General features: G+C 42.3%; 1 protein-coding gene across 3 annotated transcripts; it reads right to left on the reverse strand.

Moving 5' to 3' along the window:
* Positions 1-3,687: 3,687 nt before the first annotated feature.
* macir (macrophage immunometabolism regulator) lies at positions 3,688-9,966 on the reverse strand. 3 transcript variants are annotated; one of them, XM_034547375.1, is made up of 3 exons: positions 9,841-9,966; positions 9,571-9,678; positions 3,688-6,343 (listed from the first exon to the last, which is right to left on the reverse strand). In XM_034547375.1, the coding sequence occupies exons 1-3, from the start codon at positions 9,915-9,917 to the stop codon at positions 5,710-5,712; spliced, it is 819 nt and encodes a 272-aa protein (XP_034403266.1). In that variant the 5' UTR covers positions 9,918-9,966; the 3' UTR covers positions 3,688-5,709. The 3 variants fall into 3 exon arrangements, with proteins under 3 accessions (XP_034403266.1, XP_034403267.1, XP_034403268.1); XM_034547376.1 differs by lacking the exon at positions 9,841-9,966 and adding an exon at positions 9,763-9,781; XM_034547377.1 differs by lacking the exon at positions 9,841-9,966 and having other exon boundaries at positions 9,434-9,576.
* Between the last annotated feature and the right edge of the window lie 8,965 nt (positions 9,967-18,931).

Below are 18,931 nucleotides of genomic sequence, written 5' to 3' on the forward strand. Positions count from 1 at the left end.
AGCCATCAAAGCTTCAATAAAGAAGTGGCTGCCTTTACGGTCGGCCTTCCAGGAGTACATGAATCGGCCATCAGAAGAGACCCCAATGTGAGTCGGACGCCTCCTGTGGATCCCCGGATGCACTTCCTGTTGGTAGCGGATGGCACTTTGTTCTCTGCACTGCTTATTTATTAACTGAGAGAATCAGACCAGTTTATTGGTGCCCTCAGAAATGCCTGCTCATTTACATACAGCTCATTTACATACATCTCATTTACATACAGCTCATTTACATACATCTCATTTACATACAGACGGATTGCTAATGGTAAAGTACAAAATGTGAGGGACGAGAACAAAAACTGAATCTTCAGTGTTAATATTTCCATTTGTAAATGTATCTATGACCTAATGGAACATAGTACTTTACCATTGTGGCTTCTTTTCAATAGTTATTCTTTGAGAAATTATGCTTAATACTTCCCTCTGCTGTTGGCACTGCTCCTAAATGCTTAGATGGGTTGAATGCAGAGGTCATATTTCATGTGTGTGTGTATATGACGATTGAAATAAAGTTTAAGTTGAACTTAATTTCAGAGTTCTCATACATACAATGTTTGTAAACTACTTTGTAATATGAGATACTGGCATTTCTTTGATTTTATACAGATTATGTATTACTGTGTTTTGTTTTTTATTGCTACACTGCAAACTTATATAAATATAAGTATAATATAACTTATATAAATGTGCTTTCATGCTTTTGATACTGCTGTTACTCATAACAGCTAGTAATGCATCAATGTGTTTTGCCAAATACATTCTACAATCAAATCCTTTTGAGTCTTTGTCTGCACGTTAATCTGCAGTCTTTTGGCGATGCAAAATTGTATTTCAATGTTCAGCAAGTGCTAAAATGTAAGGATCAATTAACCCAAATCACGAAAAGGTGAGCAAGTGAAAGGTGTTGTCCAGTCAAAATCTTTAAAATTAGGTGATTTACATTAAAGATACAACGTGTAGCATTTAGGAGGATCTATTGGCATTAATGTAATTTAACAGTATAACGTCTGTTTTCTTTACTGTATAATTACAAATTATAAAATAAATAAAAGTGGTGTATTCATTACCTGAGAATGAGCCATTTGTATCCACATACAAAGTGGGCTCTCTTTACGGAGCCGGTTACATGGATAACATAAAGTGGTTGCTGTGGTAACACGTAGATAACATGAAGTGGATGTTGTGAGGGTAACACATGGATAACATGAAGTGGTTGCTGTGGTAACACATGGATAACATGAAGTGGTTGCTGTGGTAACACGTTGGTAACGTAAAGTGGTTGCTGTGGTAACACGTGGATAACATGAAGTGGATGTTGTGAGGGTAACACATGGATAACATGAAGTGGTTGCTGTGGTAACACGTTGGTAACGTAAAGTGGTTGTTGTGGTAACACGTTGGTAACGTAAAGTGGTTGTTGTGGTAACACGTTGTTAACGTAAAGTGGTTGCTGTGGTAACACATTGGTAACGTAAAGTGGTTGCTGTGGTAACACGTTGGTAACGTAAAGTGGTTACTGTGGTAACACGTTGGTAACGTAAAGTGGTTGCTGTGGTAACACATGGATAACATGAAGTGGTTGCTGTGGTAACACGTTGGTAACGTAAAGTGGTTGCTGTGGTAACACGTTGGTAACGTAAAGTGGTTGCTGTGGTAACACGTTGTTAACGTAAAGTTGTTGTTGTGGTAACACGTTGTTAACGTAAAGTGGTTGTTGTGGTAACACGTTAACGTAAAGTGGTTGTTGTGGTAACACGTTGTTAACGTAAAGTGGTTGTTGTGGTAACACGTTGTTAACGTAAAGTTGTTGTTGTGGTAACACGTTGTTAACGTAAAGTGGTTGCTGTGGTAACACGTTGTTAACGTAAAGTGGTTGTTGTGGTAACACGTTGTTAACGTAAAGTGGTTGCTGTGGTAACACGTTGGTAACGTAAAGTGGTTGCTGTGGTAACACATGGATAACATGAAGTGGTTGCTGTGGTAACACATGGATAACATGAAGTGGTTGCTGTGGTAACACGTTGGTAACGTAAAGTGGTTGCTGTGGTAACACGTTGGTAACGTAAAGTGGTTGCTGTGGTAACACGTTGTTAACGTAAAGTTGTTGTTGTGGTAACACGTTGTTAACGTAAAGTGGTTGTTGTGGTAACACGTTAACGTAAAGTGGTTGTTGTGGTAACACGTTGTTAACGTAAAGTGGTTGTTGTGGTAACACGTTGTTAACGTAAAGTTGTTGTTGTGGTAACACGTTGTTAACGTAAAGTGGTTGCTGTGGTAACACGTTGTTAACGTAAAGTGGTTGTTGTGGTAACACGTTGTTAACGTAAAGTGGTTGCTGTGGTAACACGTTGTTAACGTAAAGTTGTTGTTGTGGTAACACGTTGTTAACGTAAAGTGGTTGCTGTGGTAACACGTTGGTAACGTAAAGTGGTTGCTGTGGTAACACGTTGGTAACGTAAAGTGGTTGCTGTGGTAACACGTTGGTAACGTAAAGTGGTCCCTGTTCGGTTAAAACAACAACAGTACTTAACGTGGATGAGTTTACATTAGAGTTAGTTAAAGTTATTATGTTTTTCTTCACCTGGACCATTGAAACACTCTTCAGATGGCCTTGGCCCAAAATAGATTCTTAATTCATTTACTATGCGTCTCCTTAGGAGTTAGTTAGATCTCCAAGGACACCTGACAAAGATCACTAGGGCTCTGCTGTCCAAGCCACAGAGAAAACCCTTTGGCTTTTGTTGTTGTTTTGTTTGAATCGTCAGGTCTATTAAAGAAAGCTGATGTAAAAAGTACAACCAACCCTCACAAGAGTGGTGCAGAATACTCCATCTCATCTCTCCACTTCCCAAATACATGGTGTTCACTGGAGCTGGATGAGTGGACTTGGATTCTACTGCACGAGTCTTATAAATGTTCATGAACAGATGTTTTGATATAGTTTTGTTGTTGTTTAACACGTCCCCCATTTAAGTCTTTTCTCATTTTTCTGATTCATTGTTTATTGTGGAGTGAGATAAGTTTTCTGAGATATAAATGTTCTTCTGGAATTCCAGATTACACAAGGGTGAGTAATTTATATAAACATTTTCATTTTGGGGGGTGAAGTATTCCATTGATCAGATAAACATCGACAAAACGTGGGTTGAAATGTTAACATTTCTCTATTACAGTAAAACAAAATCAAGTTAATGCTAAAGTAAAATAATAACATTCAAACTCTTAAAAATGAAAGTCATTTGTTATCATTGTTTCAGCTTTGATGGAGCGACATCAGCGAAAAGCCCAACAACTTCATCCCATTTGAGCGCTGCGTGGCATCACCTGGTATGACACGAGCCCGGCTCACTTCAAACCAGCTCCAAGGGCTCAGACAGAACCCTCTCAGACAGGACCACCAACCGGCTTTACCTCTGGTTGGAGTAGGACCCCATGACCTTTAACTATTGGTCATTATTGGCTTCATACTGAACCTTGCATCCACTTGTATAACGATTTATGTTTCCTCATCGTAATAATAGGAACAGAAATAAAGTTGACATACTGCACAGCATGAAAGCCTTTTAGCCGTAAACCAATTTGAGGCTTTTATTCAGGGCTGCAAACTCCACTCAAACAAAAGAGCTTCCTTCTTCTTCTCAAAGGTTTGTTTGAAATAAGCTTTAATCATATAACAGTCATTGGTTAACATCAAGTGTACATGTTTCTGTTTGGCTTAAGGAGTCAATAGAAGTGCATCAGAGTGACTTTACATACAGTATACGGTGGAATGGTCTGTACACCCCTTTAATTTGACATTTATAATGTCAAAGAAAATAAAAAGATATTTCAGAATAACTTTGCTTTGCTTGGCAGTTGTGGTTATTTTCGATTTATTCAACATGTGTAGCTAATTAACATTATAACATTAATTATATGTGATATATAGTTAGAATATGATGGTTGTCCATCCAAATTCAGAGCAAATTTCCACGACAACAAAAGAAAATGTGAAATTATTTTTGGTTTCCATCCACTACTGTGATGCAAATATTTGGGCACAAGATTAAAAGTTAGTGGTGCTAATTTCCCCATCATGTTCCATTAAACTATTGCAGAAGACTTAAAAGAGCTTGTGATGAAAATATGGCAGTTCATGTAATAACTTGAGTTATCGCTCCACATTGTTATGACGTTATTGTCTGCTGCAATCTTTGGTGTACATCTTCATGTATATTATGATCAATTCACCAAGTCGGCTTCCATTGCAGTCACATTTTGCTTTTTATTTTGCCCTCTAACAGTGGATATGAATGCACTTACAAGAGAGGGTCATGCTCCTTACAGTGGAGTGGGCGTGGCTCATAAACACCATTTTCATTTTGTTTATCACAACTTTCATTCAATGTGGATGTATATTACACATATCCAAAATCATCAAAACCAACATCAATGTTCTTAACATGGATTCAAATGTGAAAATGGGACACTGTTACAGACAACATTTTTTAAGATATCCTGAATTAAAAATGGACGAGTGTCCTGTCTAAAATGAATCTCTATTGTTATTATTATTATTAATCTCTAAGGTGTAGAAAGCAACCGTGGCAGAGCTCAACGCATGCCGACACCCCCCAGGAACACACATACTACACCCATGTACTCCAATTAGTTCATTTTCTACAACAGAACAATTTGAAAGATGCCATTGTCACATACAAAATTGGCACAGAGGCTTCATGTTACATGTTTATGAAATAAATATATATTTTTGTGTAATAGAAAACACTCAAATAAATCACAATTTCCTTTCAAAGCAGCGCAACAAAAATGTGCAAACGCTCAAGGAGTGTACACACGTTTCACACAAGTGTTCTCATGGCTCGTTTGTCTTCAATATTGCAGATTTACTGTGAACGGAATTGGTGCCGATATCAAGGAGCACTCACGTTTCAGTCTGTTGCAAATATCCAGCAGTGCAATCAGGTGCAAAACAATATGTTCTGTAATGAGGCAGAAACACAAGGGGAACATACACACTCATTAAAAAGACACACCTCAAAAATACGGTTGTGCGCCCATAACCAAAGTACAAAACTAGAGATGCACCAATACGGTTTCTAAAGGCAACATATTCCCATCCATATTTGCAAACAATAACCTCAGATTGGATAATAACAATATCACTCCCCATCCGTAGTGGTTGATACATTTAAACCTACTCTTTAGACGGTGTTAGTCAAATCTACCCAAGTATTATCTTGCTGATTTGACAGGTGTATGAAAAACACAATTCCTCACGGATAAGCAGTTAAATGATTGTTGGAGTGATACAAATGGAGCGTTTAAGCCGATACAGTAGGGGATATGTGCTTTGATCAGCTGTAAGCTGATGTATCAGTGCGTCTCTGACCAGTACAAACACACAATACTGTCAATAAATAGGTTCACCAGTTATTGCTAAATTTATATAATTCACATTTGTTTACCTCAACAGCCTCAGTACAATGTGAGGAGTGATACAAGGATATTCTTCACAACTGTGTGTGTCCAGTACAAGGTACAACTCCCAGTTAATCATAGAACAAGAAGTCAGCTTCTGATTTAGGTAGAAAGAACCGAGCTGGAAAAAGCACCTAAATCCCCCAAAGGGGAGCAGGTGCCTCAAAAGGGCGTCGCCCGGTGCTTTCATGTCTTGTTTCTGGTAAACAGGCGCTCCCCTCGCAGGGTGAGGTGCTGAAGTTGGTACTGTAACACTTCAGTGTCTGAGGATTCTTTGATACTTATTTTGTCCAGATTAAGGTAGTCCAGAGACTTGGACTGGGCCCTCTTCCCCTTCAGCAGACAGAGGGGTAGTGGAGCATGCAGACCCCTCCCAGGCTCCCTGAGGAAGGTGTCACTGGAGCTGGGCATCCGCCTCCGTCTCCGCCCGTTGGCAGCAGGAATGTCGTAGGGTTGGTAGTGACGATTTTTGCCTTTGCAGATTCGTGAAGACCGGTGGATGCCCAAGTCCACAGACTTCGGGACGGGGCTCTCTGCGGAGCTGGTCATGGCCTCGGATACAGAACCCTTCTCTGGGGTGCCTTCTGACCACTTGTGGGCCAGCTTGAGCAGCTCCTCACCGGTGGTGAAGCCTACCAGATAGTTTGAGTCCATGTGGAGGATCTGGTACCCTCTGATGGGGGAACATGGGGTGCTTGCACAGCGAGGTCTCTCTGCTTCCGGTTTCAATGTGGCCTTGGTTTCAGATGGAGGGAGAATGGAAACGTGGGCCAGAGACACTCCATTGATGTCCATTTCCATCCTGACAGACATATCCCGACTGATGAAAGGTGGAGAAATAAACATGACTTGAGTCACTCTGGGAGCAATACAGCTGTTACACAAAGAATAACCATGTGAAAGACATTAAAGGCATACTGTTGTATGAGGTATCTATTCATAATCAGTGTACGACCTATTAGACAGGTAGGAATACCGTCACAGGGGAAAGCAATATATACGGACGGGCAGGCACAACTATCCTGATTACTGAAGTCTGGTTCAACTATCCTGATTACTGAAGTCTGGTTCAACTATCCTGAGTACTGAAGTCTGGTTCAACTTTCCTGATTACTGAAGTCTGGTTCAACTATCCTGATTACTGAAGTCTGGTTCAACTATCCTGATTACTGAAGTCTGGTTCAACTATCCTGAGTACTGAAGTCTGGTTCAACTATCCTGATTACTGAAGTCTGGTTCAACTATCCTGATTACTGAAGTCTGGTTCAACTATCCTGATTACTGAAGTCTGGTTCAACTATCCTGAGTACTTAAGTCTGGTTCAACTATCCTGATTACTGAAGTCTGGTTCAACTATCCTGAGTACTGAAGTCTGGTTCGAATTAACCTGATTGTTTGAGCGCAGATCAGCCCGAGATAACCCGATGATTGAAATCAGGCTAATTTAAGGTAGATTATATGACATTTGATCGACTTAGTTGAACCATGTACGAGGAATAGGGCCCAGGTGAGGAAATGCTCCCATCACCCATTTTTGTTCCTCCTCGATTCCTTGCTCGCATCCTCAGGAGATAAGAGCGGAGAAGGCGAGGAAGAGACGTGAGGAGTGGAGGCAACAAGCATTTTAAAAAATGTGACATCCTCGATGCCTCGTTTAAAGCAAGAGCAGCAGAAGATTTACTTTAACTAAATGCAATGTATGAATATAAAAATACTGTAGTTTGGGATCATTACATCTTTGTGCCTCTTGTATTTGTTTCCATGTCAAAAACTCTTCTGCAAAGGATACATTGGTGTTTCCTCGCTCAAAGCTCTTCCAACAAACAATACTCAAGATGCATTTTTGGAATTAGGACGTCCTTCAAGATGGAGCGCTTGAGTTCAGTGTCACAAGCCACAGGACCGAGGAATCAAGATGGCACAAAACCGGGAAATGAAAAAGACCCAGCTGATCGGACTGAGTGAAGACGGATCACAGATTAAGTTATATATTAGATTAGTTTTCTGATTCAATATATTATTGTTGGTCTGAACAACAAAAGTACCACAAACAACCAATTGTCTTTTCTTGATCTTCCATTTCCGCTCGATAACTTTTGTTATGGATAGAATTAAAGAGAGAGAGCTGCAGAGAGGAAACACGTTTTACATAATTTATCATTATTTCTATTCAGCCACGTGAGGCTGATCATTCCTGAGTGTCCGGTTTGATGAGTTATATAATTTAAGTTTAACCCGAAACATTGAACCTAATGAATAAATTACAGTGCTGAAGAGAAACCATAATCATATGGTCAGGTTATTTTATAATAATGTCAGTCAGAATCTCAAAACATAGACGCAAATAATTCATAAATAAGACAAACGCATTCCACCGGTAGAAATCGGCCCTGTGCTTATAAGCAGGACATAGAACACTGTATAAATACCACACACTGTATCAACAGAAAACATCATACAATAATTGTTATCAATATATTAAGTGGATCTTTATAGGAATGTTATCTCAAAACTGTCCAGACCAGAAATCATTCCGTTCCACTGATCATGTGTTCAGACACAAACTCTCTCCCAGCTGTTAAAGCCACTGACAGTTGATCCAGATGTGATCACCTGATCCATCATCAGATCCAGATGTGATCACCTGATCCATCATCAGATCCAGATGTGATCACCTGATCCATCATCAGATCCAGATGTGATCACCTGATCCATCATCAGATCCAGATGTGATCACCTGATCCATCATCAGATCCAGATGTGATCATCTGATCCATCATCAGATCCAAATGTGAACATCTGATCCATCATCAGATCCAGATGTGATCATCTGATCCATCATCTGCTACATATGTGATCAGTTGATCCATCATCTGATCCAGATGTGATCACCTGATCCATCATCAGATCCAGATGTGATCACCTGATCCATCATCAGATCCAGATGTGATCATCTGATCCATCATCAGATCCAGATGTGATCATCTGATCCATCATCAGATCCAAATGTGAACATCTGATCCATCATCAGATCCAGATGTGATCATCTGATCCATCATCTGCTACATATGTGATCAGTTGATCCATCATCTGATCCAGATGTGATCAGCTGATCCATCATCTGATCCATCATCTGATCCAGATGTGATGATCTGATCCAGCTCGTTTTCCTCGAGGAAAAGATGGGGAGAAACGGTGAGGGAAACGGTGACGCAATTAAGAGATTGGGACGCACCCCCGTGTTGTTGCCTCCAGCACACAGAAGCCACGCCCATATCAGCGAGCCGCCCGTCGCAGGATGCTGATTGGTCCGTCGCTGGCTGCCACACACGCATTACTTGAAGACTAGATGGATCTTATGTGTGACTCTGTGATCTCATGGTATTGAGAGCATTAGGAGGTCATTGGAACTCCGCTGGGTGCTCAGTGAGCACTGCTGGTCTCCAAAAGGAGCCAGCCTGATTTCATGTTTTAAGGTATTTTGTAAAACCACGTATGCAAAATACACCTGCTGTCATAATTCAGGTGGAATCAAAGAGCTTCACCGGCGGCTCAGGGAGCGACACGAAGCCCATGAAGGCCATGGCGCAGCTACAGGCTCAAAGGGGCCATGGGGACGCACGAGCCTCCCCGCGCGTGGCCGCTGCAATACGTGCTCAATACCGGGGTTCGCGACGCAGGCTGAACGGCCTCTCTAAAGCCGTGGAGAGGGCGACATGTCAGAGAAAAAGATGGCTGTTGCAACAAACCACAGGCCGGCTTTCTCCCGTCCGCGGCCGCATGGGACGCCCCGCACTGCCGGGGACAACACCGACCGACGTGTCGTCGGGGTTGTCCCCGGCAGTGCGGGGTTGCGGGCCGTCCCATGCGCGTTAAACGGGACCGGGTCGCTTCAAACGGGAAGTCTCACCAGACCAGATGAAGTCACGGGGGGCGCGTTAGGATGCAAGACGCTGGTCCTCCTCAGATGTCTCTGGGGTTCATGGCCCACGACGACACGGACACGGACACGGACACACACACACACACACGATAATACATACGAACCTGTGTGACAGAGGAGGATCCGATGTGTCGTCTTCCGTCTGCGAGGGCTCTGCTTCTGCGTCCTCACGCCTGTGTTCCCTCAACAGCAGCAGCAGGAGCACTTCCGGTCTATTTTTCAGAAGAAAAAAAACGGGAATTATAAATGTTGTCCAGTATTTATCGGTGCAATAGACTAAACAATAAGACACATACATAAATATCTGATCTTCTCTACATATTATTCACGGCAGTTTACACAACGGGTGATATTTCTATCTAGTGAGTGCGTACCCATGGTTATCACACTCATGCTTATGGAAGCCCGGATCTCTCAGTAAAAGAAAAGAAAAAAGAAAATGTGTCAACATTAGAACATGATGTGTGTGAAAACATGTGTGTTAATGGTAGAACAATTGTATTGCACTGTACTGTAATCCTTAATGTGACAAATTATTCTGAAGGATTTGTACATATCTGCCATATCTGGTGTGATGTCATATCTGGTGTGATGTCATATCTGGTGTTGTAGCTTAACTAACAACCATGCTTGGTTTGTAGCTGCTGGTGTATCTTAAGACAATATCCTCCATCAACAAAGCATGGTTTTATGCCACAGGATGGCGCCCATTTACAGTGAATGACATGGGTTAGAGTTGAATATTTCCCTGCGATGAGTTGTTCATACAAGATGGCTAACATTACATCAGTCTGCAGAGAACTCTTTAAGTAATGAGTTGGTACCGAGAAGCAACCTCAGGGTTTGAAAAGGTAATGAGAAACAGTCACGTTAGACCAGGAAATAAGAAACAGTCACGTTAGACCAGGAAATAAGAAACAGTCACTTTAGACCAGGAAATAAGAAACAGTCACTTTAGACCAGGAAATAAGAAACAGTCACTTTAGACCAGGAAATAAGAAACAGTCATGTTAGACCAGGAAATAAGAAACAGTCATGTTAGACCAGGAAATAAGAAACAAACACGTTAGACTGGGTCACGTTAGACCAGGAAATAAGAAACGATCACGTTAGACCAGGAAATAAGAAACAATCACGTTAGACCAGGAAATAAGAAACAGTCACGTTAGACCAGGAAATAAGAAACGATCACGTTAGACCAGGAAATAAGAAACAATCACGTTAGACCAGGAAATAATAAACGATCACGTTAGACCAGGAAATAAGAAACAGTCACGTTAGACCAGGAAATAAGAAACAGTCACTTTAGACCAGGAAATAAGAAACAGTCACTTTAGACCAGGAAATAAGAAACAGTCACTTTAGACCAGGAAATAAGAAACAGTCACGTTAGACCAGGAAATAAGAAACAGTCACGTTAGACCAGGAAATAAGAAACAGTCACTTTAGACCAGGAAATAAGAAACAGTCACTTTAGACCAGGAAATAAGAAACAGTCACTTTAGACCAGGAAATAAGAAACAGTCATGTTAGACCAGGAAATAAGAAACAGTCATGTTAGACCAGGAAATAAGAAACAAACACGTTAGACTGGGTCACGTTAGACCAGGAAATAATAAACGATCACGTTAGACCAGGAAATAAGAAACAGTCACGTTAGACCAGGAAATAATAAACGATCACGTTAGACCAGGAAATAAGAAACAATCACGTTAGACCAGGAAATAAGAAACAATCACGTTAGACCAGGAAATAAGAAACAATCACGTTAGACCAGGAAATAAGAAACAATCACGTTAGACCAGGAAATAAGAAACAATCACATTAGACCAGGAAGTAAGAAACAAACACGTTAGACCAAGAAATAAGAACCAGTCACATTAGACCAGGATATAAGAAACCATCACGTTAGACCAGGAAATAAGAACCAGTCACATTAGACCAGGATATAAGAAACCATCACGTTAGACCAGGAAATAAGAACCAGTCACATTAGACCAGGATATAAGAAACCATCACGTTAGACCAGGAAATAAAAAACAATCACGTTAGAGCAGGAAGTAAGAAACAGTCACGTTGGACCAGGAAATAAGAAACAATCACGTTAGACCAGGAAATAAGAAACAATCACGTTAGACCAGGAAATAAGAAACAATCACGTTAGACCAGGAAATAAGAAACAATCACGTTAGACCAGGAAATAAGAAACAATCACGTTAGACCAGGAAATAAGAAACAATCACGTTAGACCAGGAAATAAGAAACAATCACATTAGACCAGGAAGTAAGAAACAAACACGTTAGACCAAGAAATAAGAACCAGTCACATTAGACCAGGATATAAGAAACCATCACGTTAGACCAGGAAATAAGAACCAGTCACATTAGACCAGGATATAAGAAACCATCACGTTAGACCAGGAAATAAGAACCAGTCACATTAGACCAGGATATAAGAAACCATCACGTTAGACCAGGAAATAAAAAACAATCACGTTAGAGCAGGAAGTAAGAAACAGTCACGTTGGACCAGAAAAAAAGAAACAGTCACGTTAGACCAGGAAATAAGAAACAATCACGTTAGACCAGGAAATAAGAAACAATCACGTTAGACCAGGAAATAAGAAACAATCACATTAGACCAGGAAATAAGAAACAGTCACGTTAGACCAGGAAATAAGAAACAATCACGTTAGACCAGGAAATAAGAAACAATCACGTTAGACCAGGAAATAAGAAACAATCACGTTAGACCAGGAAATAAGAAACAATCACATTAGACCAGGAAATAAGAAACAGTCACGTTAGACCAGGAAATAAGAAACAATCACGTTAGACCAGGAAATAAGAAACAGTCACGTTAGACCAGGAAATAAGAAACAATCACGTTAGACCAGGATATAAGAAACAGTCACGTTAGACCAGGAAATACGAAACCATCACGTTAGACCAGGAAATAATAAACAATCACATTAGACCAGGAAATAAGAAACAGTCACGTTAGACCAGAAAAAAAGAAACAGTCACGTTAGACCAGGAAATAAGAAACAATCACGTTAGACCAGGAAATAAGAAACAATCACATTAGACCAGGAAATAAGAAACAGTCACGTTAGACCAGGAAATAAGAAACAATCACGTTAGACCAGGAAATAAGAAACAATCACGTTAGACCAGGAAATAAGAAACAATCACGTTAGACCAGGAAATAAGAAACAGTCACATTAAACCAGGAAATAAGAAACAGTCACGTTAGACCAGGAAATATAAAAACAGTCACGTTAGACCAGGAAATAAGAAACAATCACATTAGACCAGGAAGTAAGAAACAAACACGTTAGACCAGGAAGTAAGAAACAAACACGTTAGACTAGGTCACGTTAGACCAGGAAATAAGAAACAATCACGTTAGACCAGGAAATAAGAAACAATCACGTTAGACCAGGAAATAAGAAACAGTCACGTACATACATATATATATACATACATATATATATATATACATATATACATACATACATATATATACATACATATATATATACATACATATATATATATATACATATATACACACATACATATATATACATATATATATATATATATATATATATATACATATATATATATATACACACATATATATACACACATATATATACACATACATACATACATACATATATATACATACATATATATATCCATCCATCCATCCATCCATCCATCCATTATCACCCGCTTATCCGGGGTTGGGTCGCGGTGGCAGCAGGTTCAGCAGGCCGACCCAGGCCTCCCTCTCACCCGCAACACTTTCCAGCTCATTCTGGGGGATCCCGAGGCGTTCCAAGGCCAGCCGGGAGATATAATCCCTCCAGCGTGTCCTCGGTCTTCCCCGGGGCCTCCTACCAGTTGGACGTGCCCGGAAAACCTCTAATGGGAGGCGTCCAGGAGGCATCCTGACTAGATGCCCGAATCACCTCAGCTGACTCCTTTCGACACGAAGGAGCAGCGACTCGACTCCAAGCTCCCCCCTGATGTCCGAGCTCCTTACCCTATATCTAAGGCTGAGCCCGGCCACCCTACGGAGAAAGCTCATTTCGGCCGCTTGTATCCGAGATCTCGTTCTTTCGGTCACGACCCAGAGTTCGTGACCATAGGTGAGGGTTGGAACGTAGACCGACCAGTAAATGGAGAGCTTTGCCTTCCGGCTCAGCTCCCTCTTCACCAAGACGGACCGGTACAGCGCCTGTTTTACTGCTGCAGCCGCACCGATCTGCCTGTCGATCTCCCGCTCCACCTTACCCTCACTCGTGAACAAGACCCCGAGATACTTGAACTCCTTCCCTTGGGGTAGGCAGTTTGCCCCCACCTGGAGGGAGCAATCCGCCGGTTTCCGGTGGAGCACCATGGCCTCAGATTTGGAGGTGCTAACTCTCATCCCTGCCGCTTCGCACTCGGCTGCAAAACGCCCCAGTGAAAGCTGGAGGTCACGGTCCGAGGAGGAAAACAGGACCACATCATCCGCGAACAGCAGAGAGGTGATCCCGAGACTACCGAACCGGATCCTCTCCGCCCCCTGGCTGCGCCTAGATATCCAGTCCATAAAGGTCACGAACAGGACCGGTGATAAAGGGCAGCCCTGGCGGAGGCCAACACCCACCGGGAACGTGTCTGACTTACTACCGAGGATACGAACACAGCTCCTACTGCAGGCGTACAGAGACCGGATGGCCCGTGCCAACGGGTCCGGCACTCCATACTCCCGCAGCACCCCCCACAAAAACCCACGAGGGACCCGGTCGAAAGCCTTCTCCAGGTCTACAAAGCACATGTAAACTGGTTGGGCAAACTCCCAGGACCCCTCTAGTAATCTTGCGAGGGTAAAGAGCTGGTCCACTGTTCCACAACCGGGACGGAATCCGCACTGTTCGTCTTGAATCCGAGGTTTGACAAGCGGTCGGAGCCTCCTCTCCAGCACCCTGGCATAAGCTTTTCCCGGGAGGCTGAGCAGTGTGATACCACGATAGTTCGAGCACACTCTCCGGTCCCCCTTCTTGAAGATGGGAACCATCACCCCGGTCTGCCAGTCCATGGGCACTGTTCCCGACCCCCATGCGACACTGAAAAGGCGTGTCAACCAAGACAGCCCAACAATGTCCAGCGCTTTCAGCATCTCAGGGCGGATCTCATCCACCCCTGGCGCCTTGCCACCAAGGAGCTTTTTGACTACCTTAGCGACCTCTGCCAGGGATATGGGTGAAACCACCCCAAAGTCTTCCGGCGCTGCCCCCTCTCCGGAGGACATGTTGGCCGGGTTTAGGAGTTCCTCAAAGTGCTCTTTCCACCGCTTGACGATGTCCCCAGTCCGGGTCAGCAGTTCAATTCAATTCAATTCAGTTTATTTTGTATAGCCCAATATCACAAATTACAAATTTGCCTCAGAGGGCTTTACAATCTGTACACATACGACATCCCTGTCCCAGGACCTAACATCGAATCAGGAAAAACTCCCCAAAAATAACCTTTGACAGGGAAAAAAGGGAAGAAACCTTCAGGAGAGCAACAGAGGAGGATCCCTCTCCCCGGATGGACAGAAGCAATAGATGTCATGTGTACAGAATGAACAGCATTTACAAAGTTACATAAACACATTACATGAATATGACAATGTATGAATGGAACTCCAATCCATGAAACAGAAGGAGGTAGAGAGGAGAGGGGGCGGGGCGCATCAGCAGGGCCAACGCGGGAGGCCGGCTCACCAGGCATCAGACACCTCCAGGTCCAATGGACCCTATGAGACGTGAAGTCACAACGACTCCGGGGAGGAAGCAGAGTTAATAAGGTGCAATGGAGGATTCAAACCAACTTAGTGCGGTACCTGAAATGCCAATCGACTGATCCAGTCTCTGTAATAGGATGTCATGATCAATGGTGTCGAACGCAGCACTAAGGTCTAATAATACCAGTACGGAGATAAGTCCTTTATCTGATGCAATTAGGAGGTAATTTGTAATTTTCACCAGTGCTGTCTCTCTGCTGTGGTGTTTTCTAAATCCTGACTGAAACTCCTCAAATAAACTATTCTGATGTAGGAAGTCGCACAACTGATTTGCGACTACTTTCTCAAGGATCTTAGAGAGGAAGGGAAGGTTAGAGATCGGTCTGTAGTTAGCCAACACCTCTGGATTAAGAGTGGGCTTTTTCAGGAGAGGTTTAATTACAGCTACTTTGAAGGAATGTGGTACATGCCCTGTTAGCAAAGACACATTAACAATATCCAGCAGAGAGGTGCCAATTAAAGGCAACACGTCTTTAAGCAGCCTCGTTGGGATGGGGTCCAAGAGACAGGTAGACGGTTTAGAAGTAGAAACCGTTGAAGACAATTGGTCTAGGTTAATGGGAGAAAAGCTATCCAAATATACACCAGGGCATACAGCCGTTTCCAAGGCCACTCCTCTTGAGGACAGATCGGCAGTAGTTGAGGGCAAGAGATCATCAATCTTGCCTCTAATAGTTAAAATCTTTTTATTGAAGAAGTTCATGAAGTCATTACTACTGAGGTCTATTGGAATACACGGCTCCACAGAGCTGTGACTCTCTGTCAGCCTGGCTACAGTGCTAAAGAGAACCCTGGGGTTGTTCTTATTTTTCTCTATTACTGATGAGTAATAGGCTGCTCTGGCATTACGGAGAGCCTTCTTATATGTTTTAAGGCTATCTCGCCAAACTAAGCGTGATTCTTCCAGATTGGTGGAACGCCATATGCTTTCGAGCTTTCGTGATCGAGTCTAGTGTCATTCTCAGTGAGCCTGTAGCACTATCGACAATATGATCAATCTGGGACGGACTAAAGTTAGCACAGGAGTCCTCCGTCACATTGAGACGTGGTATTGAATCAAATGCAGAAGGAATCGCTTCTTTAAATTTAGCTACAGCACTGTCAGTTAGACATCTGGTGTAGAAAGTTTTGACTAACGGTGTATACTCCGGGAGTATAAACTCAAAAGTTATGAGGTAATGGTCTGACAGAAGAGGGTTCTGTGGGAAGACCTCCAAATGCTCAATGTCAATGCCATATGTAAGAACAAGGTGGAGGGTGTGGCCAAAGCAGTGAGTGGGTTTCTGTACTCTCTGACAGAAGCCAATCGAGTCCAATAATGAGATAAATGCAGTACTAAGGCAATCATTATCAACATCCACATGAATATTAAAATCTCCTACAATAATAACCTTATCAGTTTTAAGGACTAAACTTGATAAACACTGAAAATTCAGATATAAATTCTGAATATGGACCTGGTGGCCGGTACAGTATAACAAATAGAATTGGCTGTAATGTTTTCCAGGTTGGATGTGAAAGACTAAGAACAAGGCTTTCAAATGAGTTGTAGTTTAGTTTAGGTTTAGGATTCATTAATAGGCTTGAGTCAAAGATGGCTGCTACTCCACCTCCTCGGCCGGTGCCTCGAGGAATGTGAGTATTAATATGACGGAGGAGTTGATTCATTTAGGCTGACATATTCTTCATGGCTTAGCCAGGTTTCAGTAAGACACAATAAATCAATGTGATTGTCTGATATTAAATCATTTACTAATACAGCTTTAGATGACAGAGATCTAATATTAAGGAGTCCACATTTAATTCTCTTGTTTTGTTGCACTGTTGCAGTAGTGATGTTAACCTGTATGAGGTTATTTTGTATGACTCCTCTTCTGGTTACTTTTGATTTAATTAATTTAAGTGGCCGTGGGACAGACACAGTCTCTATAGAGTTAAGGTTAAGGGTGGGTAACTGCTCGGATGGAAGTGCAGAGAAGGGTGGAAGACTACAACTCTGCTTCTGCATCCTGATCTGACCTCTGGGTCATGGATTAAGTCCGTTAATCAACTTGGCCATGTTTGCAGAAATGAGACCCGCTCCATCCCAAGTGGGATGAATGCCGTCTCGACTCATCAGATCCTGCTTTCCCCAGAAAGTCTGCCAGTTATCTATGTAACCCACATTGTTTGCTGGGCACCACCTGGACAACCAGTGGTTGAATGACGACATGCGGCTATACAAGTATGTATATATATATATATATATATATATATATATACACACACACATATATATATACACATATATATATATACACACATATATATATATATATACATATATACATACATATACATATATATACATATATACATACATATATATATATACATATATATACACATATATGTATACATATATATACATACATATATATACACATATATATAGACATATATGAGCCACTCAAACTCCTCCACCAGGTTAAGGTGGCGATTCATAAGAGGAGTCATATATATACACACATATATATATATGTATGTATATATATGTATGTATATATATATATATATATATATATATATATATATATATATATATGTATGTATGTATGTATATATATATATGTATGTATATATATATTGTGGCATCACAAGGGGACAGGTAGTGGAGGGGCGCTACAAAATGGCCACCAGTGCAAGAACTACATCTCCCAGCCTGCCTCACCGCTCACCCAGCTGCAGCTGCTTAAGGCACCTGATTGAGGCAGGGCTGGGAGACTTAAGAGAGAGCACCTGGGAAGGAGAAAGGACACAAGCGGAAGGTGAACCCACAAGCACCTGGAAGAGGACGACAAGGAAGAGGACCTCGTAGCCTGGAGTCACCAGTTTTGTTTGGTTAATTAACCACTTTCTCCTCCGGGATGTTTAGTGTTGTCTAACTGGACCTTTTTTGATACTTTGTTGTTTTTGGACGTTACCTTGCTGGTGGGATGGGAAATAAATCTTACTTTTTGTTAAATACCCTCGGACGTGCCTGTGTCCAGCTCTCTTTTTGCACTGCCCCAGGCTAGCCTGTCCTAGCGACAGCCCGTGACACTACAGGTGGTGGAGAATGCGGGCACTGGGGCCAAAGTGCGGATGATTGAGAGAGGAGATATTGACGCGACTTGTCCCAACTTTTTTCAGAACTTCAAACCCCAGGCCACCAATCCAAAATGGAGCCACTCATTCAGATGCTGTTGGAGAGCCAGAGGTCGCAGCAGGAAATCAGCGGTGCCCTGTTGGCACAGCAAATCAGGGCTAATGAACTGCAGGAGCTCCGGCAGAGGCCAGAGTCGAAGCCCAGGGCAGCTGATTTCATCCCTAAACTTGGCGTGACCGACGATGTGGAAGCTTACCTTCATGCCTTTGAAGCTACGGCGACTCGAGAAGGGTGGTCAAAGAGACAGTGGGTTGGACTTCTGGCGCCTTTCCTATCCGGTGAGGCCCTTAAAGCGTTTCGAGATGTAGAGGCTGATATTGCCCACGACTACGACCAGTTAAAGGGGGAGATTTTGAGTCGCCAGGGGCTCACCAAATTTAGCATGGCCCAACGTTTTCATAACTGGACTTTCCTAAGCGGAGAGACGCCC

Source organism: Cyclopterus lumpus, chromosome 12, assembly GCF_009769545.1.
Source record: "Cyclopterus lumpus isolate fCycLum1 chromosome 12, fCycLum1.pri, whole genome shotgun sequence".
NCBI classification, from domain to species: domain Eukaryota; kingdom Metazoa; phylum Chordata; class Actinopteri; order Perciformes; family Cyclopteridae; genus Cyclopterus; species Cyclopterus lumpus.

What these genes read in the sequence shown, in the direction of transcription:
- macir (XM_034547375.1), bottom strand. Translation starts at nt 9,917, where the DNA reads ATGTTGACACATTTTCTTTTTTCTTTTCTTTTACTGAGAGATCCGGGC. An exon ending in CATGAGTGTGATAACCATGG is followed by an intron (nt 9,679 to 9,840) that starts GTACGCACTCAC and finishes TCTGAAAAATAG; the next exon opens with ACCGGAAGTGCTCCTGCTGC. An exon ending in GATCCTCCTCTGTCACACAG is followed by an intron (nt 6,344 to 9,570) that starts GTTCGTATGTAT and finishes ACCTTTCATCAG; the next exon opens with TCGGGATATGTCTGTCAGGA.